General features: G+C 40.6%; 1 protein-coding gene and 1 long non-coding RNA gene across 10 annotated transcripts in view; one reads left to right on the forward strand and one right to left on the reverse strand.

Moving 5' to 3' along the window:
* The window catches only part of magi3b (membrane associated guanylate kinase, WW and PDZ domain containing 3b), a 123,448-nt gene that overhangs the window by 87,568 nt on the left and 11,586 nt on the right, over positions 1 to 24,294 (forward strand). For all 3 annotated transcript variants that reach the window (XM_013276601.3, XM_019359074.2, XM_013276602.3), the window contains exons 3-10: positions 5,720 to 5,839; positions 11,353 to 11,559; positions 13,710 to 13,878; positions 15,648 to 15,727; positions 16,524 to 16,581; positions 17,751 to 17,857; positions 21,763 to 21,954; positions 22,701 to 23,342. In XM_013276601.3, coding sequence (XP_013132055.1) covers positions 5,720 to 5,839; positions 11,353 to 11,559; positions 13,710 to 13,878; positions 15,648 to 15,727; positions 16,524 to 16,581; positions 17,751 to 17,857; positions 21,763 to 21,954; positions 22,701 to 23,342 — 1,575 coding nt within the window. The remainder of the gene's footprint in view (positions 1 to 5,719; positions 5,840 to 11,352; positions 11,560 to 13,709; positions 13,879 to 15,647; positions 15,728 to 16,523; positions 16,582 to 17,750; positions 17,858 to 21,762; positions 21,955 to 22,700; positions 23,343 to 24,294) is intronic.
* LOC106098857 (uncharacterized) lies at positions 1,837 to 22,703 on the reverse strand. Of its 7 annotated transcripts, XR_001225171.3 has the most exons (6): positions 22,378 to 22,703; positions 21,750 to 21,924; positions 17,730 to 17,936; positions 16,857 to 16,946; positions 11,394 to 11,556; positions 1,837 to 2,612 (listed from the first exon to the last, which is right to left on the reverse strand). It is a non-coding gene; the product is annotated as an uncharacterized LOC106098857 (long non-coding RNA). The 7 variants fall into 7 exon arrangements; XR_003220078.1 differs by having other exon boundaries at positions 16,857 to 17,936; positions 21,750 to 21,927; XR_003220082.1 differs by lacking the exons at positions 1,837 to 2,612; positions 11,394 to 11,556 and adding an exon at positions 5,717 to 5,831.

The following is a 24,294-nucleotide window of genomic DNA, read 5'->3' on the forward strand; positions in this document are numbered from 1 at the left end:
GCGCACACACACACACACACACACACACACACACACACACACACACACACACACACACACACACAGACTGCACTAGTGCAGGTACATGCACAGACAGGAATGCAGAGATGTACATGTACAGATCAGAGCATGTACAAACGCTGCTGAACTGTCCCCCCATTTTCTCGTTTCCCAGACTGCTCGTCTTCCTCGCTTCCTCTCCTTGTGTCTTTGGTCCTCCCACCAGAGATGTGAGTGGAGGAGGCAAGGAAGAAGTAAGAGGAGAGAGGAGTTGAGACATTTAATGAATGGTAGAAAGCTTGATCTTAAATAACTGACAAAACACAAAAAGGATGAGTTATTTAAACAATCCCGCTCTCACTGTAGTTTGTATATTCCAGCTGTGAGTCATATCTCTTTTATACACTGAAGGTAAAAAACCACTTCGACAAAGGACACACCTGCCCATCATCAATTACATCTCCTCTGACAAACCTCCTCTTTCCTCTCTTCTGCAAGTGCATTTAAAGAAATGAGACATCTTTCAACGTGGCATACTGAGATTGATTTCCGGGTCACAGACAGAAGGATGGAGGATAGACAAGACAAGGAGCCACAAATTAGAGAAATGAGAAAAGCATTCTGACCTCGCTCTCTGCATGCTAAATGTGGCAACAGCTCATTCCTTGTGCTCGGCCTCCCTGTTCTCCTCATCAACTGATTTTCACAATTTCCGAATAAATCAATACTGGTAGAAGGTAGATAGAGGAGCTGTTATGCATTTACTTTTTATATGGCGATATAGGGTACTCTGTTTTACAACAAGACATCAGCAGATAGCTATGTGACAGAGTTTGCCACAGTATATTTTCTCAAAAGAGAATATTCTGCAGAAATACCAAAAGAGTTTGGATTTGTGATGATCCCCTTTGCTTTCCCTGTTCTTTCTTTCTTTCAATTTCAACATCAAAGCCTTAAGCCACCCTTGTTTGAAGTACCATCATAAAACTGTGCACGAACTCAACATGTTAAATTTATGGCCTGCCACTTCTGACTGACTACCTCTGAAGTTCCCATTGTGACAACCTCGAGTCCAGATGGTTCAAAAAATAGGTCTCAGCAGTTAGACCTTGGAAGACTAAGGTGACAGTTTTTTTTCTAACCAAGATAGACAGGCGCACAGCTCTGAACCACTACTCATAACCATAAAATAAAAAGAATAGTTTGACATTTTAGGAAATGGTCATTCAATTTCTAATAAGAGTTTTATGAGAGTGTTGACACCATCCTGAATGTTAAATGCAACGCTAAAGCCAGCAGCTTGTCCGTCATAGTGACAGGAAACTGGCTTTGTACCAAGGACAAATCTGCCTAACAATGCCAGTGAAGTGAAGTTTAGTTTGTATTATAAATGGAGTGTATGCGTGTGACTTGTCGTCATTGTCAGGTTTGTAATCAACCAGCAGTTTTAGAGATAAAAGCTTCAGATATTTGGTTTTTAGTTTTGGGAGTCAGATTTTAGTGTAAATGTAAACCATCTAAGCTTGGGCACCTGACTTACTTGTCTCATCTGTCTCTTACTCGAAGCAGGGATCATCACTCTTCAGGTCACCTCATCTTTGCCTACTCGGTGACTTTGTCACAATACTAAGCAGCTTTTCTTTTTTTTTCAAAAAGGCCAGTAGCTGCAGATCTATGAACTTTTTGAAGAAGCAATGCTGTGCCAGAAGCACATGACCTAGGTCTCCCTACCGAGGGCACATCTCTGAATTTACTTTTTCCGAGATTTCAGAGATGCTTGGTGTGATTTTAATTCAATTTTATTTTATTTATTTATTTCACAACAAAACCCTTCAATGATAATAATAATAACTTTATTTATAAAGCGCTTTCAAACACAGTGCTGTACAGCTATTTGAAACTAAAAAGATAAATAAATAAAAGCGATACATAGCAATACAAGTAAAAACACAATAGTTAAAAACAGTAAGAATTTAAAAACTAGAAGGCATAGAATTAAGACATGTAGGATAGGGTGAACAAATGTGTCTTCAACTTAGTTTTAAAAGCCTCCACAGAGCATGCCTGCCTAATATCTTGAGGGAGGTTGTTCCACAAAAATGGGGCACGAAAAGAAAAAGCACGCTCTCCAATTGTCTTTTTTCTGGCTCTAGGAACCTTTAGAAGGGCAGAGTCCTGAGATAGAGCACAGGATTGAACATAAAAGTGTAAAAGGTCGGAGAGGTATGAAGGTGCCAATCCATTTAAAGCCTTATAGGTGAGCAGCGGGACCTTAAAATGAGCTTGAACCTGAAAAGGTAGCCAATGAAGAGATCTCACTACAGGGGTAATGTGCTCAAATTTCCCAGTTCTTGTTAAAATGCGAGCAGCTGCATTTTGCACCATCTGTATGCACAACAAAACCCTTCAATGCACTTTATATTGCATGGTAAAAACAATGCAATAATACAGAGAAAACCCCAGCAATCAAACAAGACGATCCACTATAAGCAAGCGCTCTGCAACAGTGGGAAGGAAAAACTCCCTTTTAGAAGGAAGAAACCTCCAGCAGAACCAGGCTCAGGGAGGGGTAGCCATCTGCTGGTGGGGAGGGAGGCAGAGCAAAAGACATACTGTGGAAGAGAGACAGAATCTAATGATTAAATGTAAAGTGGTGTATAAACACAAACCTGAATAAGGAAGAAATAGTCAGTGTATCATGGGAAGCCCCCAGGAAGCTAGGCCTATTGCAGCATAAGTAGGTGAAGGTTCAGCGTCATCTGATTCAGCCCTAATTATAAGCTTTATTTATATAGTTTGACCAGACAAGCAGCTCCATTACTATTGTTTACAATACCTCCAGCACCATCCGAAGCACATGCTGCAGATGGTGTTGAAACATTTTCTTGACCTCAGGTTACAAAACTGAAATTAATAAATAGGTCTAACTAACAAAAGGTGCGCTTTAATGACTCCACAGGGCTGATAAAAACAAAACTAGAACCCATAAAAGCTGTTGAAATATGTGAAGGTAAACAGACAAATATACAGGGGAACAGATTAAAGTACATACGCACACAGGGCTGACTGGATGCAGGTGAAAACAATCACAGTGAAATTAATGAGGGCAGGGCAGGCTACAGCAAATGAGTGCCCCCCCCCCCAAAAAAAGCAGAAACACAAGAGATCCACAACTAAAATAAAACAGGAGCTAACCAAGAACAAGACAACAAGGAAAAATAATCAAGTAAAAGCTGAAGGGTGCTTCAGAGACCATGATGCCATTTTTTTTTTCTACTTTTTAAACTTTATGTAGCCCCAAAAATCTGGTATCATTTTGACTCTAGAAATCACAGCACCACTGTTGCCTTTTTCTTGTGTGTCTAGTGATTTTGTCAGATTACAGTTGTACAATTGTTGCCTTTAATTAAACCAGGAAACACATGTCCTGAATCTTTTATTACTTGCTGTTGATTCCCACTGAAGCTCCAGAGCCTGAGAAAATGTCACTCGGCACAGCCCGAATTTGAATAGAGGAGACTCTCCCCTCTGCTTTAAGCCATGATCCAAATACATTCCTGCTGTGTATAACTTGGTATACTACTGTTTTGCTGGGCAATTAACTGCAGTATATCCACTTAACCTTTTTCATTATAGTATCTATTTTTGGAGGGGGGGGGACTTCCTGCAGTTAGTTTAGCAGTCTCCAGGCTTGTGTTCAAAAGAAAAATATGGCAAAATGCTGCAAAGTTCTGTTTGGATTTGCCACTTTTATTCATCTGCACCCTCAAAGCATGAGCGAGCCCTTATTATATTGCTGCAACTGATTCACAATAGCAGGTTTATGGTATATATTGGTGTGGCATCCAGGATGATGGCTTAGGGAGATTCTTGGCAGGTACAACTGTGGCTCAAGTAATTGGGCTACAGGGGACATTTTTGAGGGACCAAAGCCAGCGCCGCAGGCAGACAAGTTGGTAATGAGAAGCAGCAGAGGTTGGCATTCACACACACAATGCAGTGTCAACTGCTTTTGGTAACACAAACTGTGGTATCACGGCAGACTGTAGAAGTGTTTTTGTTTTTTTCTCCCCAAACTGTGATTTTGCTCCTGCACTGTGCAGTGAAGCTGTCGCAGTCCAATTAGGGAGAAAATATGAGTGGAAAAACAAAAGGAAATGGCAACATAAAGTTACTTAATAGGCTATTTGGCTACCACGATCTACAGACCCTTTTCACTACTAATTGGCACAGACTCTACAAGTGCCAAAAAAGATACTCTGGAGATGCTGCAGTATATTTCAGTGACATTCCACTGTAGTTGTATTGGAATGCCTAAATGCATTTTATTTTAATGCAACACATGTATACTGTTACTGAACAGATCAACGGCGCACTTAGGGTATATTTGTATTTAATTCAAAATACTTATGTTACTTTCTTGCTGATACTGTGTGTTGCTGTTGCTGAATTCAGATGGGTAGAAGTGCTCTTGCTTGGCATTGTGAGAGCATATTCACTTACTAAACTTTTTTCTGTGTTGTAGTTCTGTGTAGTATCGTTTCTGTGTTTCCCTCATCTCTCTTTTCTGCTGCAGGGCCACTCGATTTGCTCTGGTTTCCTTTTACACTGAAATCGGGCTTATTTAAAATTTCAGATTGAATGATTTTCTGAATATAAATGACTGTTTTATGCAAGCCCTCTACAGACTGGTAATCTGCAGGGTTGTTTCCTCATCTCCCTCTTATCCTCAACCCTCTGCCCTTCCCATGACCCTAGAGAGGATTAACTAGGAAGTATCTGCTCCAGAAGCATGACTGACATTCATTTAGGTGAGAGAAATTTCCATGAAATGCAGGATTGATGACTGGTGGCTGTGTGTCTGCTTTATTTTACCTCTCATGCTACCAATTACTGCTGTCCTACCTTCAACTCTTGTGGTTATTTCAATGGAGTTTACAAGTTTGGTGACACACCACCTAATTAGCCTCAAGTGCAATTGTAGCACATTCCCACTTACTTATTCATGGAATACGGTTTACATAATCCCCATGCTAATGTAATCATTTGGTGTCCATTTTTTTGCCTTGCAGATAATCATCCACGAAGAAAAAAAATTCCCATCAGTACTGAAATAGACTGTGGCTTCCCCACAGGGGCAAAATCTGCACTCAGAATTGCCTTGTGTCATTTGCATTCGAGTTGCCCTCTGTGGCACTGAGTGAACTTAACCCACACCAGGGGGCTACAAATCCCATTGCTTCCATCATAATTCACATCTCTAATTTACTCTACTGATTTCTGCATTTCAGCTGTAGCCAGTATATGTGCCAAGAAGCTTCCAATAAGAACTTGTTAGCAGAGGCTGCAGTTACTCACGGAGGATTAAATGAATTACGCCCTCAGTGCTCTACAGGCCTTCATCAATTATCCATCTTTCACAAGATGGTACCAAGGTCTCTTTGGATTTTCATTCCAAGAAGAGATATCTGCTCTTATCAAATATGTACTGCAGTCTTATACAGATAAAAAGAAGAAAAAAAAACACACAAAAATGTATCTTTGAAATCAAGAACAGACAGTAGAGAGTTGTTTTTATTTTGACTGGTCAATTCAGTTCAGAACCTGTTAGCCGAGAAAATATCTTAATCTCAGTTTCTGTCTCAACTGAAACATATTCTAGATTACTGCTTTATCTACACTTGTGTTGGCTTGTATGCTTATGTGTTTTTCTTTGCAGGCACAACGCGGCTTCCTCGAGAGGGGGAGGTGCCAGGCGTGGACTACAACTTCATCAGTGTTGGAGACTTCAGGATCCTGGAGGAGAGTGGACTTCTGCTGGAGAGTGGAACCTATGATGGTAGGTATCACGGTGGTATTAAGAATATGAGAAACCTTTCTGTGTGCCTGTCTTTTGCTGTGTGCATTTAGTCAGAGTATATGATTCACACTGACAGCTCTCTATAATAGAGTGAGTGTAAGCTTGCTATTCACAGTCATTATGACTTATAGCCTGCCTTAGTGAAATGTGACGAGCGGGACAAAATGTATTGATCAGTGAAACACGATTAAAGACTTGTTAGAAGTGACAGTCAGAGTAGCAGCAGTATTTGCAGCTCTTGAGATAAACGGCACTATTCAGCTTCTCCTCTCTGTGTGTAGAAAGGGCAATGAGGTATGGAATTTGCAGACCTTAAATTTAAATAGACTTAGAAATATTGTATAAATAAGAACATTTTTTGTAGCAAGGATTAAATAAACTTTACATTTTCCAGGCACTTTAGGACCTGAAATAGCCAGCGGTCAGTGACAGGTGTGATAGGCAGGAAGGGGTTTTTCTTAGTGGCAAAGCATTCAAAGTGTTTGAGCTAAAGGGTGAATTATAGGCCTTATTTTATGTATGTTGCAGTGAGCAGAGGATAGTTTAGTCTGGTTAGACAAATAAAATGTGTCAGTAAAATAAAACCTATATTTTCATTTTAACAAAATAACATAATATTGTATAAAAACCATCACTACACATTACTGAGTTTTCCCGATTGTAATTTCCTTTTTAAGGACTATAATTGACAGCATGTACAGAAAAAAAAAAAAAGTTTTATTTCCAGTCTTCATTTTATTTTCATTACAAAATTAATTATTAAACAAAACTGCTGGAGGTTACTGGATGTTCTTACTCCTAAACAGCTAAAAAATAAAGTGCTCTGCTACTAGAAAGACATACAGATATTTAAATAAAAAGAGTTGCCCGAGTTTTGCCAGATAACAGATCATCCATCCTTTTCTCTTTTCAACTTGTCTCCATAATTAAATCTTTTGATCTTTTCACTGCTCATACTGAAGCTTGTGGCTTATTCTTCTACATTTTGCATTTTGCATCGGACAGTCGGTGATTTGCAGACCTGGAAAGTTATTCCTGGTACTTGAATTAGCCATAACTTGCATGCATGCTCATGAGCATAGTTTGCACTTTACTGTGCCCTGCAAGTTCTTTACTGTGCCCTGCAACTTCATGCCTGACACTTTTTGCTTTCCCTGTTTATGAATCTGTGCCAGTACCTATTTTACTTTTTCAGTATACAGTGCATATTCACACAATAGTGTGTGAACAAGTAGGCACCTGTTGGTGACTTTTTGTAAACCAGTCAACATTCTGAACCCACCTGCTGACTTTGCAGTCACAAATAAGGAGGATCCACTTGTGTCTTTACTTACAACTCATGCTTTATTCATGGGATAAATCAGCCTCTCCCTTTCCTCTTTCTCTCCTCTCACATACACAGCCAGCAAGGTCTGGCTTGTCACAAACATTCAAAACTTAAAAAGTAACTTTTAGAGCTAAAGAACTGTTTTTTTCGAATGTTCATGTGACAGCGCCTTAAGGAAGTAAACATGTCAGTTCCAAATGATATTTTACTGCAAGTAGACAAGCACATTCATGTTCTTTCCAGTACAGAGTTTACACAACAAGGGATATTTCAGCTTGGCGAACATCTGAATGGCCAAGTTTTTAAGATTTTTAGTATCTCACACGACAATAAAACATAAGCAGCTGCCCTGCATACAGAGGTCTCGTAAAGTCAGACGGTTGCAACGTATTCGTGTCATGAAGGGATTGCAATGGAGGATTTCTCTCACATATCACAATGATTATGGCAATAACACGATAATCTCCCCATTCTCTTTAAGCTCATTCTTTCTTAGTGCAAATCCAGACTGCTGTGAAATGCGAGAGGATTTTTCTAAATGTTTGAGGAGCAACCTCTGGTCGCATAAAATGGACAATCCCCTCACCGCTCTCATTCCCATTGAGCTGCTTCTTGTGCTTCCTATGAGATGTAGAATTAAAAGATAAAGTCAAATCCTCATCCAGAGGGAGAGAGTCATAAGGCTCAGAGCAGCTTCCTCTGGATGTGCACAGGTGCCTTTCTGTTTTTTACCATATTGTGGAACTTTGTCTGTATGCATTTATTGATGGTGAGGTGCGTAGTCTGTCTGGTCCTGCTGAGGCAGCTTCTTGCAGCAGTCTGTGAGTCCTGTGATAAGGTGTCATTCCTTCTAAAGGGTTTCATCCCCATAGCACGGCTGCAGCAATGGCATTAGACACACATGGACACACATTCATTGTTAGCACACAATTCCACATCCTTGAACACAGAACAAATCCTGTCCTTCCTTGTGTCAGAATAGATCATCTAAGAATTTGAAGATCAGGTTTCCAGGGCTACCAAGGCGCCCACAACCTGTCCTTCATCTATGAGCTGAAGTCAAGTGGGATTTATACCTTTTATAAAGAGTTTGACTGTTTGCCGAAAGAGAGAAATGAGGAGCAAATTGAGGAATAGAATGTAATAGAGAAAGAGATGTAGTTGACAGGCATACTGAGCTCCTTGGCTCCCAATAGAAACCCCCTTTGCTGAGGAAGCAGGACAGCCTCGGCTGTGTGCAGATGTGAGGATTAGCTTCTCAAAAGTTGGAAGGTTTCAGTATACTACTCCTAAGAGGGAACACTCTGAACACTCTGATAGTGGATGCCCCCTCCCCTGCGCGTCTGCTTAAACTCAGTCAGCACAAGCGATGCACGGCTACTATGGCAGGGAGTGTTGATCTCTAAGCAGCACAGTTTACTCAAAGGTGGAAGTAATCGGATCAAGGAATGTGATTTACTACATTTAGTTGTGCTTGAAGCCCAGCCTATTTTTTTTTCTTTGAAAAGGGGAAAATAAGTTCTTGTGTCCTGTCACAGGCCAGATGGGTTCCATAGTTCTGTGAGGACCTCGTGAATTACCTTAAGTTTGTAGTAGTGCATAAAAATAGAGCTGTGCACAAGTTGCTAGGCTAATGGGATTCTTAGTTAATTGCAGTGAACTCTCTGATGTAATGGCCATTATCTTAATGGCTCAAGAAAAACATTTGTCCTCCACTAAGCAAATGGCTTATGGGAGGCAATGTACATATATTTTTAGTCTAAACAGCCTTTCCTTAACTTATTTGTCACAGAGCTGTCAGGGATTGTTCTTCTCTCAAGAAAGTCCTCTCAAAAGGACACAACACACTTGTAATATCCCTCTAGGATAAGATTGTTTCTGTGCATCCAGGCTGCTCTAAAATTGGTCGGATACAAGCTGGACAATCTATGTTAGTTTTGGTCCCAGGTAATCTGGCAAGCACACATATAAGCCATCGGTGCCAAGCACTCACAGTTTTGTTTTGGGGGGTTTTGGTCCCTCCTCGATTTCTGTGCCTCTGAGGTCCAAGTTGTGTCACACTTTCAGAGCTGAACAGAGGAGGCAGTTAAAAACTAAATAGGTCTTTACAAGACTTTGTTTTTTCCTGATAGATGAACTTTAATCTGCTACCAGCAGAATTCTTTCATCTTTTGTCAGCCACTTCTATACAGTTGTTTTAGGGTATATTTTGTGGTAATAAGTCAGATTTTTGCAAGAAGTGAAAACAAACATTAAATTAGATTTTGAAGCTGACTGTTTGTGGATTTGGTCTGATGGATTTGTTGCTGTGTATGTGTCTGTGCTTTTGGTAGGATGAAAGAGTGCTTATAACCTTGTGTAGCTTATATTGCCCTTCACAACAGGAAGCTTTTTTTTTTTTTTATTACCAGTAGCTGATTCCACCACCATGAAATTGCTTGCACACACTTGGAAGGAGTAGGTTCACTCTTCCTTGCTCATCAACCTCATGACACAAGGATCACAAGTAACATCGGACAAGCTTCCTTTTTTTATCAGCTTATAAGGCTCCCCTCCATTTATAATGGCAAATGGTGCCACAAATCTCCGCTGATACACTGCTTTCACACACCTCTATATCTGCGCCACACATTTATCAGGGGGCAAGAGACATGTTAGTAAGTAATTAATCACAGAGGTAGCGTCTGGCTGATAAATGTCAGCGTGTGGCAGGAGACAGGCGGGGATTAGCCAGCAGACCCAATCTTTCCCCGCTATCGTTGTGCCACCCCTGTTAATGAAGCCATCTTTGACAAATGCAGATGGCTGTCGCTTAGTAAACAGTAAAGTTGCATGCGGGGGGGGTAGGCTTTTATCCAGCCTTCGTCTTCTTTTCAACCTTCCTGCTGCTTTGAGAAAGATGACCATAGCTGCATTAACCCAGTTTGCCGTGTACTGTTGCTGGCATGCCCGAGGAGATGAGGCCAGGCTCAAGATGGGCTCACTTATGAGGAAGGCTGATGTGGTGTTACTGTATCGCTCTGTAAAGCTGCTGGAGTGGCTGTGATATTTTCCTCACAGCCCTCTGTTCTTTCTGCCATGCACGATGCTGTCAGCTTTCCCTCTTTGTACCGAGCTATAAAAAGATCTGGAGTTGATAAATGCTGCTCTTACAGTACACTGTTTGTGATGCCTGCATGTTCACGCTTAAGTACATCAAATGTTCATAATACAATGGTCCCATAAGCAACTGGCTCCAAATGAAAATAAGATCAAGTTTATGGAGGCTAATTAAATAGCCGAAGATCTGTATTTCCCAGCGGTATTTCTCTGTATTCTTTATTTAATCTAATTATATACGATGATTTCGCTGAGTAGGCTCAATCTGACGATCACTTATTGTAAGTAGCAAGTAAATATATGCCCTTACTAATGGATTACAAAAAAATTAATTTGATAATTTTTCCGTAAACACATCTGACAGAGCAGCATTTAACAAACAAATAATCATAATAAATGGCAGGGATTTAAATTAGTATGCACATTATTTGTAATCCTAATGGAGGTTGAATAATTACTTATTCAATGCCTAAATTGAGTTCCACATACTGCTCACTAGCCATACATAGATAGATCACCCCATGAGCTAAATGAGAAAATAATTTAACAAAGTTTTACTCTCTCCTGCGTCTCTTTACAGAGCGCTGTTATCCCACTGAATATTTATAATCCGTAACACAAGGTCTTTCTTCATTATGGAAAAAAAGCAAGCTGAGAGATAGATAATTGCTGTATTCAATGATCAGTGTAATTAGTTGCTGGCAAATTCCAAGTGAAGTGATTTTAATGTAACATGAGTGATGACAGCCCTGTGGTGCAGTTATCAAGGGGAAACAAAGCGGGGGGTTAAGAGACGGAAAAAATATGCAGAGGAATCAGACCTCTGAAATTTGTAAATGGTTGACCTTGAGTGCTGGTGTGTGACATTTAGAGAAATCATTTTTGATTTAAATCACAGAAATTGTGGCGATAGTGGCATAGTGGAGGGCCTGCCTGTGTCTTCTGGCACAGCCAAGTACAGTTTTCTTTCCTTTTGGTCTTTTTGGAATATACTCAAGCTTTCCTATTTCTGGTTACATTATTTTAAATGACTTTTTTTTTTTTTTTTTTTCCTTTCCTCTGTAAGGTAACTACTATGGAACCCCAAAGCCTCCAGCAGAGCCCAACCTGGTGCAGCCTGACCTGGTGGATCAGGTGTTGTTTGATGAGGACTTTGGTGGCGAGGTCCCCAGGAAACGCACAACCTCAGTCAGTAAGATGGACAGGAAGGACAGCGCTGTACCTGAGGAGGAGGACGATGATGAGCGGCCACCACTGGTCAATGGCTTACCTGGTAAGTCGATGTCAAAGCACAAAATGTACGAAAATAATGTTGCACTACGCTCTCCTGTGCAGATCGATCGTCTTCGTAATTCATTTTGTCATTTTGCATCTCATTTGTCAGTCAAGATTGAAATATTTTGTACTCCTAGATCAAATGGTATTGCTTATTATTTTTCTTAATGAGAAGCTCAGGGGAAGAAATTTCTACTTCAGATCTTTCAAAGTCTGTTTAATAATAGTCAGTTTCCAATTCCGTGTTTAGTTTAGTTCAGTAATACTTGACCCTAACAGACCCTAGAAAACCCTAAAGCATCAAGAATTAATGTTAAGTCCTTTTTAGAAAGGGAGAGAGAGACCTGATCCAAATGCATTTGACAAAAACAGGCCCAGAAAGAGAGCATTCAACAGGTATCGGATTTTTCATTTCATTGTTAAATATAATCCAAATTTTTAGACATAATGACACTCAGATTGAATTCAGTCATTGCCCTGTCTGACTTGGTTCCTGAAGATAGATTTGGGTTTCTAGGTTTGAAGGGACCCAGCAGACATGTAAAGAACTGTAGGTCACAGTAATATCGCTTTCTAGAAATAAAAGAAATAATGTTATCTTGGGCTCTATTTTAAACATTTAAAATGTGATGTGACAGCGCTGTTACCATTAGCGTTGAATAAACTCCCAGGTCACCTTGAGAGACTCTGATGTAGGAGTGTAGGATACTGTGCATGTAATCTATCAGAACAACTCCTGGGCTCTCTAAGGAGTGAATCTGTCCTTAATGCTTACAAGGAGAGCAGACCTGTAGCAGAAATGGGTTACATGCTATGTACCATATCCATTTTTTTAGTAGGAGAGAATTAGGGTTAACATTGAGGCCAGTCCAAGCTGAAAATATTTTTTACACAATGAAACATTGTTTTGACAGTCTCAGCTCAAACACTGCTTGCTCAGCTGTACAAGGGATTCACAGAAATCCAGTCTGTTTACACAACTGTTCTGTCATATTGAAATCAAACACAAAACGATGCCCAGACATTCAGGAGTTCTTTTTATGGAAAGTAACCAGTCACAAATGACTGCTCTGCTACAGCCCACAGCTGTGGCAAAGAAGTCTCAGACCAGCCATAGATGGAGAGAGTTATGGTCGAATGAAAAAAGAGGTTAATGGAAAATGTGAGCTCTAAGTCTCTGAACTCTTCACTGCAGCTTCCTCCATCGTTGCTTAGGCTGTCCTTATCAACCACAGTCCTTCTATAACCCATCTGACTCGTATCGTCGAGTGGGCCCTCACCCTGCTGTGAACCTTACTGATGAGCTCTCCTTCAGGCTCTGCCCTCAGGCTGGTTCTCCAAGTGTCTACATAGCTCGAGCACGTAAAGCGTCTTCAAACATGCCATCCGCACTTTGTCTTCCTTTAAAAATCAAGCTCAAGTGTGCGCATTTGATCAGAGAGGTGAAAGAGGAAAGTGTTTTAGAAGCTGTAAATAACCAAAATTCTAATGCTGCTGAAGGGCTCTGTGGTTGTTTCTTTTAGCAATTTATAGGCAATATAAAATTCAGGTGGAATGATCTTTAGGAAATGCATCCCCCAGAAATGCTTTTATTGTGATTTGCGTAACATCTTTTGGCATTATCCTCTATTGTGAGGAGGGTTAGCGCCACATAAAAAGAAAAGGATGAAAACCACTTATGTTTCATTGCTTTATAACCATCTTCTGAGGAAGGCATGGAGTGCTAAGTGAATTAACAGAGCCTTTGTTGTATGTTTCATGTTCATTGGCAAGCAGTTTCTCATTAAAGGGGAGTGTCTACAAATGCAATAGAATATACTTTACATGCAGCTATAAAGTATTATCAAAGAGAAGAAGCCTCAGGGTTCAACTGGCCCTTTAGATGTGAATCCCTGCCTCTATCATTGCAACCCACAGGAAATATACAAATACACAGGCACACACTTTAGCGCAGTTTGCTCAGGCAAATCTAAAACTGCCCTTTGGCGAAGACATGCAAATCCTGTGAGTGACATGGGATCGCCAATTCCCTGCAGCAAGCAGGAACACAGGACATAGGTGTTCCTGCAGGCGAACCTTCTACTCTCTCTGCCTTGCTTTCACTGTCTTATTCCCTTTTTAATATATCCATCCTCCAACGCTCTCCAGAGCACAAAGAGGGGGCAGACTGGAGGAAAACCGTGCCCAGCTACACTCAGTCCAGCAGCACCATGGACTTCCGCACATGGAGCTCTCTTCCTCGTGATGACAGCTTGGAGCCCCTGCCTTTCAACTGGGAGATGGCTTATACTGAGACCGGCATGGTCTACTTCATAGAGTAAGTGAGACGTGAGCTGTGGCTCAAAGTGATAATGTCTGATACAGGGCTGATTAGAAATTGCATTTTAGTTATTTTAGTTAATTTTATAGAGTTTATAAAACATAATTGCACATGCTCTCAGTCCTAGACTATCAGGCAGTGCATCCTCAAATGTAAGTTGTTAATCATTAACCCACAAGTTGCCATATATGCTATGTTGTTGTATTCTTCTCAAACAGTGTTTATTTAATGCGTTTTGCAAAACAAAATATCATTAAAATAACAACAGTTAACTGATTCAGCCCACCAGAATTGTTGTGTGTTGCCCATGGACAAAACTATTAAAACCACATCGATAAGTCACAAATATTGCCCTTGGTGAAAAGTTCAAATATGTCAGGGCCACTTACACCGGCCTGCTGCCATCAATACTCATTAGCACAACAAATGTGTGTTGGAACTAATACACAGAAGAAAGTAGTCCCAACAAATGCAAATATGTGATCAGTTGTTTTAGGAAATTGCTTTGCTTGTTTTGTGAGGTGCTGTTGAATAACAGAAATCATAACACGCGTAGTAAGAAGATGCTGCTGCAGGTTAATCTGTTGATAGCTGGTGCAGTGCAGTCTGTAAACTGGATGATGAGGGTTGAAGTCTGGGCCGACTGACAACCTGAGTGTTGTTGCTTATGTAAATTATTGCATCTTACAGATACAGTGAGGTATGCTGCAAAATGTTATGGTAACATGAAAGTGTTGTGTGTGTATCAATTGTCATATGTTTTTTTTATATTTGCTTGTTTCTCATTTATCCATAATGACTTAGAGAGACTTTATTAATCCCAGAGGGAAATTGACTTGTCATAGCAGCAACTATACAACAAACATCAAGCACTCATATAAAATGAGTGTAGAAACAGAGATATTGATAGATAAATATTAAAATAAATAGATAAATATAGAGATATAGGTATAAATATACATATAAATAGAAAAGTACAAGTATGTCTGCAAAAAGTTCAAAAAATATTTCTGTCAGTTTCAGCAGCGATATTAGGTTTGATCCTCTGTGTCTGATGATGAGTTTTGTAGATGAGAGCTACACCTCATTTCCTGTCACAGGAAAATTAAACCATAACATCCTGACAACAGCATAAAAACAAGTAAAAAGAAGAAAATGTACATAACTGTCCTTTGTTTGGATGGATAGATAGAACTTTATTCCTCCGGGAAATTCAGTAATCTTAACAGTAAAATTCAGTATTTCTAGACCTCACAATGTATCCGATGTTTAAAAAGACAACTTAGTAAAGCTAAAAACAGACCTTCTCTTAGGGTCTATAGGTGTGTGGGTTTACGTACAGTAAACGCAAGTGTGTGTGTTCACAAGTTTGTGTTTTATTCGCATTTTGCTCTAAGCTACTTGTCTCTGAAGATATTAGAAGACCATTGTGATTTTCCTGCTGATTACACACTCCAGTTGTTTAACACATTTGAGGATAAATGAGTTTGTCATGTTTCACATCACATGGTTTTTTTTCTCCCCTCTGAAAAGGCCACCTAACCATAAACACTGTAATCTGACAGCTGAATATAAAGCAATGGATCAGATGTTTGCTGATAAATTGAGTAATCTTGTGCACGAGAGCATGTTACACGGGAGAATACGGCTGCCGTTTTCCTGCTGTGATACATCTTTTTTGTTGGCTGCTTGTGCTTCAGCAGTGGTTTCCTTGTTTTCAGAGGTCTGATGATATTTCCTGGCTTTTATTTTTTTGCACTCTACAGTCACAATACCAAGACAACCACATGGCTGGACCCCCGCTTGGCGAAGAAGGCAAAGCCCCCTGAGAAGTGCGAGGATGGCGGTATGTAGACTCCTTTGCTCAGCTGGTTTTCTGAAGCGTACAGTCATTCCATTAAATACTGCACATGCTTTTACACAGGGGCATACTTACATTGTATATGCCCTACATTACATGAGCCATCACTTCTCACCCTTTCCCACAATGAATCAAGCAACCAACCAGGATGAAATATGAATGTTTGACTTCTCTTTGAAATGGCACATCACCTAAGAGTAACCTTAAGCATCGCAGTGTTAAAAGCTAATTTTTCAAAAATCTAGAGCTGGAGTCTACTTTGAGGATTTTCAGACGTGCCTTTTTATCCTTAGGATATAATGTGGGCTTAAGTGCAAGCGTAGACAGACAGCAGCCACGGCTGAAAAAGTGGGACCCTTCCAGCTTGTTTTTAATGGATTTTTACAGGCAAACGGAAAGCTAGTGAGTGTGTTTCTTCTGAAAAGCAACTCCAGTGCGCTTCCTTGCATTAAGAGCTCCTCTGTCTTTTCTTTTCTTATGCCTGATAATGTTCGTCAAGACATAACGTGCACCAGCCATTCCAGCCAGCTTGTTGAAAACCACGGGAATATAGATTATTATGGTGGTATTTTCATACATACTTTCCGATGCTAAATATTCCAGTGAGGGGGAAAGATACACTGGTAACTACTGCTGTTCCATAATGCCAGATAGATTACAATTCCCAGACCTCTGCGAAATATTGTGCATACTTGTCCCCTTTCCTTCTATCAGTCTGTTATCTTGTGAGCACCCAATTTGCATCTCCACTGCACAATAGCACACTCTTTTCCTTTTGCAGAGTTACCTTATGGCTGGGAGGAAATTGACGATCCACAGTATGGGACATACTATGTTGAGTAAGTAATATTGATATATCTCATTTCCAATCACTCCAGTTGCCATCATCACCACCAGTGCCCATTGCTTTGTCATACTTGTTCGTCTCAGACGCACATAACACACAAGCGTATTTTACCAGCGGGGTCAGTGCACAAGTGCATATTGCACAGCTCTGTGTACTTGAGCGGTGGGAAAATGTAAAGTAATATTGTCTAAAAATAAACAAATGGTTGTAGCACATCTCGGGTGAGAATATTCTGAATTATGCAACATACAGAGAGAAAGCCTTTACCTGGAGAACACTTGAAGATTTTGATCAGGATTTTCACATTGTTTATCGGTGGGTGGCAAAATGAAACTCTGCGGGTAACATTGCAGTGACCTGTATATGAACACAAAACAGATTTTTCTCTCATCGCATTCTGTCAGTGTTTGTGTGTGCTTATAGAGTCTGTGTATTTGTCATTGCACATTGTTTGTATATTTGTCTGTGTGCTAAATGTGTATTTGTCATCAACACCCCAGCAGGAAATCTGTGAAACACAGCCATTGTAACAGCAGTAGAGAGAAATGGGGAGATTTTGAACTAGAATGCATGGAAGAAGCGGAGTGGGGGTTGGAAGACGAGGTAGCAATCTGTCGTGTTGAAAAGAAAATGGGAATTCTCGCATTGTTTTATTGCTCAGAAAGCATATAAACGCTCCTAGAAGTGACATGAGAGAGAAACCTGCACTGTTTGGACAGGGAGAGTCAATGGCATATAGATGGAGCTTGTACCTGCTAGTGTTTAGCTTGAAATGAGCTCACTATGAAGCAATGGCTCTTGTTTGTATGCCAGGGGACAACAGGCTGTTTACCTTGTTGTAGGGGAACAGGATGTTTCTGGCAGTCAGGGGTTCATTTCCTATAATATTAAATGGCTAAAAGCCATGGTACTTCCCCCACATAAAGAGGAGGCAAGTCAGAATTTACTGTATGTGTGCTGTGCTTGTGAATTTGTTTACTGGCACCACTATAGCATCCCTCTATCAGAAAATTATACTTCCTCTAAAAGGATGGTGCATACATAATTAACTGCAGAAAAATGATGCAGTAAGCTCAATAAGTGAGAGATTAGCATGTCTATGGGTGTGCGTGTTTGGATTCCAAGTCTCTTCTCACAAACCTGAACCTCTTTATGTTACAGCCACATCAATCAGAAAACCCAGTTTGAGAACCCTGTCCTGGAGGCAAAGAAGAAGCTGAGCCAGGAGACTGCAGCGATCCAGCAAGCCGCAGCAGCACCTTCTCAAGGTAACAATGCACAATGCGCCCCCCTCTTTACTTCCACTGGGTTTATAACAATTTTCCACGGTGTCATAACGGCAGAAGCCTGTGATAAAGAGCACAAAGGATCAAGTTTGCACACGTGAAAATCTGCAAATGTTGGATTCCTAATGTAACATATGGGAGCTTTATAAACCTCATAAGAGAAATCAGCCTGTTTCATGAGTTTTGGCACCACACTTGGGTGTATACTACATGTAGTTACATGTGTACCTGTAATTATGTCAGAGAGCTGTCTAATTTGTACTGTCATTGCACCTCGTTAAAATCAAGAAACTGCAGTTACACTGAAATCATCTAAAATGACATACTCTCTGTTGCTTCTGTATCACATATTCTTTCCTGGTTATTTAACCATGTACTACTATTATTTCATGATGCTGCAAGATTATTCAAGAGCACCAGAAGTAATTTTGTCTTTATTGTAGCTTATTCTATTTCTGCACTCACTGTAAATCATTTTGGACACGAGCATCAGCTAATTAGCTAAAATATAATTGTAATTTAATTACTTTGGCTTATCCTCTGTGTAGAGGCCTGACCTTTTTACCTCTGTCAGTGCGCTTTGATAAACGTGCTTTGTGGGAATAGAAAGCAGTAGAACGTCATCATTTTATGCAAGGTCAGCTGAATGTGTCAAAAAAAAAAGAATGAGCCCTTTCTTTCAGTTTCCTCATGTAACAGACTTTTGTCAGCTCTCCAGTTATGGTCTGTTCTTTAAGTTGACAAGCCATTTTTCAGCTGCAATAAACATCATGAATTAAGTATGTTTTCATTACAATATATGTATAATAGATTACAGTACTGCAGTAGTGGAAATAGACAAGCGCATAGCGCTGGCAGAGATTCAGGGAGTGAAAGAGGGAGTGTAGGGGAGGAGGCCGGCTTTTAACGGTGCATGTGGCAACAGCTGGTGTAACAGCACGTCAGAGAGGCCAAGTATAATCAGACATCTCTCTGCTCAGGTGTGCGGGGACTGAGGAATCCGCCATCCAGCTCCTGATTACTGATTACACAACTTAGTGAGCTGTCAGACAGTCGCTATGATGAAACCTAAGCATCATCAGTTGTCGGTTACACCTCAGGCTACAATCCAGACGCTCTGTTTTCCAAGAAGTTCAATTCCCAGGGATTTCTTTCTGAAGGAAATTAATTCTGTGAATACAGAAATAATGCATACTAATAGTTTATATACAAATGTTTTTTTGAAAAAACACTACAGGCAAAAATTTGTTTTATGCAAAGGTCAATTTTGAGATTTCAGTTAGTTTGGCTCCATAACATGTCTTCTTTCAAAATATGCCTTAATTGAGATCCTATCTTGTTTGCTTATGTAAATGTAAAATTACAGAGTACTTGTAGCACATAATAATATTAATAATGTAACTAATGTAATGTTTTCACAGTAGATCATTTTTAAGTTTTAGTTTAAGCAGTTAGTTTATTTGTATGTTGAAATGTGTTGTTTAATTCTTTCTTACATCGTGTTTTACTGCAGCTAACGACTAAAAACACACATGGCTATATGTGCTCATGTCTGCTTTGTTCTCATCCATTATCTATATTATTTTATTAAACTAGTAATTTGGTCATGACTTGTAATGTAGGGCATTCACAGTGCACTTTTGCAAACAGCCATTGCTGTTGCTCTACTGTTGCTTCGCGGATGTAGTAAAGAAGCTGTTTCCTCAACTATGCTGAATAATGTCACTGGAGATTTACAGTGAGACTGAGTCACACATAAGAACTCAAAAACCATGGCCGTTTGATGCAGTGGATATGATGGTTTTGTCTGCCTCTGGTGTTTAAAGTCTGCCCACAAACATTGGCACAGAGACCTCCCTTGGACTCACCCACACAAGTACAGGCTTGTACACATCAAACTCACTTCCTCCCTTGGTTACTCTCTCTTTCACCCTCCTTTACCTCTGTCTATTTCTTCACACACAAATGTGCAGGCAAATGGGTATATCAGCACTCACTGGGTGGGGGGGGGCGAAAAAACATCCCATGTTGAGTTTATCAAGCAATTTGAATGTGATTATGCAAATGGGCTTTGCTTGATCCATGCAACAGTGTGGACATCTGGAGTCCGCACTGACTGTGATAAGTTACACTCACTCACAGCCGTTCATGTCTGCAGCAAATGTTTATGGCTGCTGAACTGTTTCAAAGTATGAAAGCGCCTTCATTTGTATTCCTCACACACACCCTTGAAAGTTAGCCTTTATAAAACTGAAGGAAATGAGTGGGAAAAGTGCATCTGTTACTTTTCAGCCAATTTACAAAGTTCTTGCAATTTTTTTAAACTGGATATAGGAATGGGCACATAGCTATCAGATGTAACTGTTCAGTCATCGTGTGTATAGAAGCTGCATAAAGATATTAAGAGAAGCAAGTGAAGAATGCAGCTGTAAACGTTCATATATCTGTTAATTTCAGGTAAAGTATTCACATATACACAGCCCAAAGAGCTTGCAATGTTTTTTAGTTTCTAATGGTAGCACATTATTTCAAAACAAGCATGTAACACTATACAAATAATGTATTTGTTAACTTGTCAAACTGCAGTTTTTTGGCTTTTTGATAAAAGAAACCATATAATCTTGAACAGTTTACAAAATGTACATCCTCACCAAGTGTGATTAGGCTTTGAGATTAGTGCCACCAACAAACTACAGGTTGTGATCTATTTGTTAGATTTGTTGGCGATAGGAAAAATCTGAATAACACCAAATCCTTTGCTTGTTGCTGAATACATTTACAAATTCTTAATGAAATAGTACTCTGATAACCACATCTTTAACAAACATGGTGTCAGTGTAATAATGTTTGAGGCAGCATTTACTTCATACATTTCCTGTTGTTGTTGTCATTCTCTTTTTGGTAGAAGTTATCATAATAAGTTATCTATCACTGAGAGTTTTAGACTCATACAAAAGTCGTAATTTCCTTTTAGCTTACTGCATATGTGTCTCTTGAGGATGGTTATTTTGCCACAGTTCATTTATCTTCAAATATAAAGATCCCAGATAATGACAGCACCATCACACTCTCTCAGTATATAGCCGAATCACAGGAATATGCCCCATTTGTCACCAGCTGGTTTCCCTTTTACTGTTTTTGAGTCAAAGCTATAATGCGGTCCAGGCCAGAAACCATCAGGCAGCAAGCGAAAAATGGTGTGTCCATGATCTAAAGTGCTGATACCACAGTAATGCCAGATAGAGAAGCTGCCCAGTTAAATGCAATGTGACCCTGACAGTCGGTTATCTATTGTATTGCGTATGCCACAGCCAAGCTGCTCGTCCATATTGATGTTGCCACTGACCTTAAGTTGTTCCTTTTTCCAGTTATAAAAAGTCTGTAGTGATAAACCTTCTTTTTTCTGAGTCACTGATTGCAGCAGGGAAGGGATAACAGAGGACACTGTGGTAAATTGGATACTGTCAGAGGTACTATATCAATGTTCAGCTCTATAGTTTTCAAATGAAGGTAAATGAGTGTATCAGCTTCTATAGCTGTAATTTTAACTAATTTTATCTGTCTGAGTGTGCAGGTAGGCAGGGAGGTGTAAAAAGGTCTCTGTGAAAGGTTTATCTAGTTAAAGCTTACAGATTATGCCTGTTAATTAGAAATGACTAATTACTGTGTTGATCCTCAGCACATAATGTGTATAATTGAGGTTCAGTGCGGACACGGATGGATTTTGCTATCTTTCAAGAAGGCTATGAATTTATTAATCATTGTTGCTGCCTTTCATGTTGTGTATTGTTTTGTTATTTCACTCGTGTTTGATAAAACTTCCTATTCGCTCATAATTTTATTAATGTGCATTCTCACACATGCTGACATGTACATGTTCTGCACAGGTAAAGGTGGTGCATCTGGCTTCACCGCAGACCCCAGCCAGCTGAAAGGGGAGATTTACCACACAGCGCTGAAGAAGAGCTCCCAAGGATTTGGATTTACCATCATAGGAGGTGACCGCACAGATGAGTTTCTGCAGGTGAAAAATGTGCTCAGCGACGGTCCTGCTGCCCAAGACAAAAAGATGGCATCTGGTGAGCAAAACCTTTGAAAATGTGCTCACAATTTACTACAGAAAAGGACCAGTAAGAGCTGATACACTTATTCAAATAAACATTAAAATCCCATTTAGCTGGAAGGGAGATCCATGTGTTCGAAACTGCTAATTTCTGCAAAATTGCTGAAAATTCTTTTGTAGCTGACGTGTACCCACTGTGTTACCATGATGCACCTTCAGGTATCAATTTTACATCTGTGGTCTTCACTTAACCTAACACTGCCCCATGAGTTACAGTAAATAAAGCAATAACAACTTTAGCATTGTCAGGGGCATTGTTTTATAGCAGGCTGATTATGGTGGGCGTGAAACCATCTAAAAGCTTTATTGTTCGGGTTCTGATCTTGCCTTTGGGCTGTCTACATAAACCAACAGCCATGAGGCTGTGTGTGATGCTTACAGTAGTATGATGTGACAGAATTCTACGCCTGTCTCAGCTCCTGTTGTTGAATGCTGTTCAGGTCTGTTCAACAATGTAGTGAGTAAAGAGGGGACAAGAATGAAGTAGGAATGAATGAGATAAAAGGAAACTGAAACGGTACCAGGAGCTGCCAAAATGAAAATATGAGAGAGCAGTGAAGGGGAAAAGGACATTTCAGAGAAAAGCGCTGTCTGGCAAAAGGAGAAAGGACTCCTCCAAGAAAAGTAGAGAGGTGATGTCTAGATTAAATACCACGGGATTAATTCTTTCTTGTTACATTCTTTCCTTTCTCCTTGTCTTAGGTGATGTGATTGTTGAGATTAATGGGGTATGTGTGCTGGGGAAGACCCATCCAGAGGTAGTGCAGATGTTTCAGTCAATTCCCATTAACCAGTATGTGGACATGGTTCTTTGCCGTGGATACCCGCTTCCTCCTGACGTTGATCTAGACAGCGACGATCCTCTTCCCCCTCCTCCTCCGCCGCCGGCCACCCAGCCCCAGCAGGCTCTGCATGGTGGAGAGGTGGTGACAGCTGTGCCCCTTATCAATGGACAGCCACTGCTTGTCAAAGGTGACGTCCTCCATGGCTCCTCACAGGAGCTCCACTATGTTACTACTGATGCCAGTGGTCGTCCTGTTGTGGCTGCCCTGCCAAACGGGAGGCAGGGTGGAGAAGCGGCCACGGCGATGCTCCAACCAGAGCTGGTAAGCGTGCCACTGGTCAAGGGACCTGGTGGATTTGGTTTTGCCATTGCTGACTGCCCTCTGGGGCAGAAGGTGAAGATGATCTTGGATGCCCAGTGGTGCCGTGGCCTGCAGAAAGGAGACGTGATTAAAGAGATCAACAGGCAAAATGTGCAGTCGCTTAGCCATGCACAAGTGGTGGACATCCTTAAAGACTTACCAGTGGGCAGCGAGGTCAATGTACTGGTGTTGCGAGGAGGTGAGAGACTGAAATAACAACACGTTTGTACTTGTCTGTCTGACTCACCCTCATGCATGTCTTTCTATCTGCCTAACGTTTTTTTGTGCATCTATAGATTTATGTGGCTCACTAGCAATAGATCCATATTGTCTGTTCTTTGTTTTTCCTCCTCAGTGTATCCCTCTATTATTCTTATGCTTTTATGCCCTTGCGTGTGTGACATAATATGCTATTACTGTCAATGCAACTCCAACAGTGCCCATGGGAGGTGAGGTCAGCGTGTTGATACTGACAGGAGGTGAGGTGGTGTTGTGGCTGGTTGGGGGGCACTGACTGACTACACACTGTTGTTCTGTAGAAGTCTGGGTGATGCCACTTTGACTGCGATCTGTGTAAGGTCACCACAGTAGAGAATGCTGCCTTTTTAGCTGAATAGATCTAACAGTGACACTGTACTCTAACTCTTGCAAATGATGATCAGACTCAATCCATCAGAGTCGTATTTTCTGGCATGCAGACTCTACATGTTTAACATTTCTTGAGCGTTCCTTCTCTTTTCTTCCATTTAATCTACATCTTTTTATGACAACTCCCGTTGAGGTGTAATGCTTTCTGTTACAAGTCAGTGAGCAGGAATTACATAAGTGTGGGGATGTGCTTTATTCCAAGTAGCAAAGAGAGGAGAGTAGACACCCTACAAATGTCTCCTAAATCCATCTCCTGCCACCCCAGGGATTTACTGTGCTAGTCGATGAACCCTGGATTGGCTTTGATCATCAGCAGAGCGAAGGAGATCTCTGCATGCCTCTTAGGGATCCGTAGCTAAATGGCTATAGAGGGAACGTCCCCAGGGGCTTCCTCCCCATAGCCACACCTCAAGCCTCTGCCTCATATCCCAGAACACCCACGCTACGTATGCCAACTGTTTTGCTGCCATCACCACTTCCTGCTCCACTGACGCACTGCACGA

This window comes from Oreochromis niloticus, linkage group LG5 (assembly GCF_001858045.2).
Source record: "Oreochromis niloticus isolate F11D_XX linkage group LG5, O_niloticus_UMD_NMBU, whole genome shotgun sequence".
Classification (NCBI taxonomy): Eukaryota; Metazoa; Chordata; class Actinopteri; order Cichliformes; family Cichlidae; genus Oreochromis; species Oreochromis niloticus.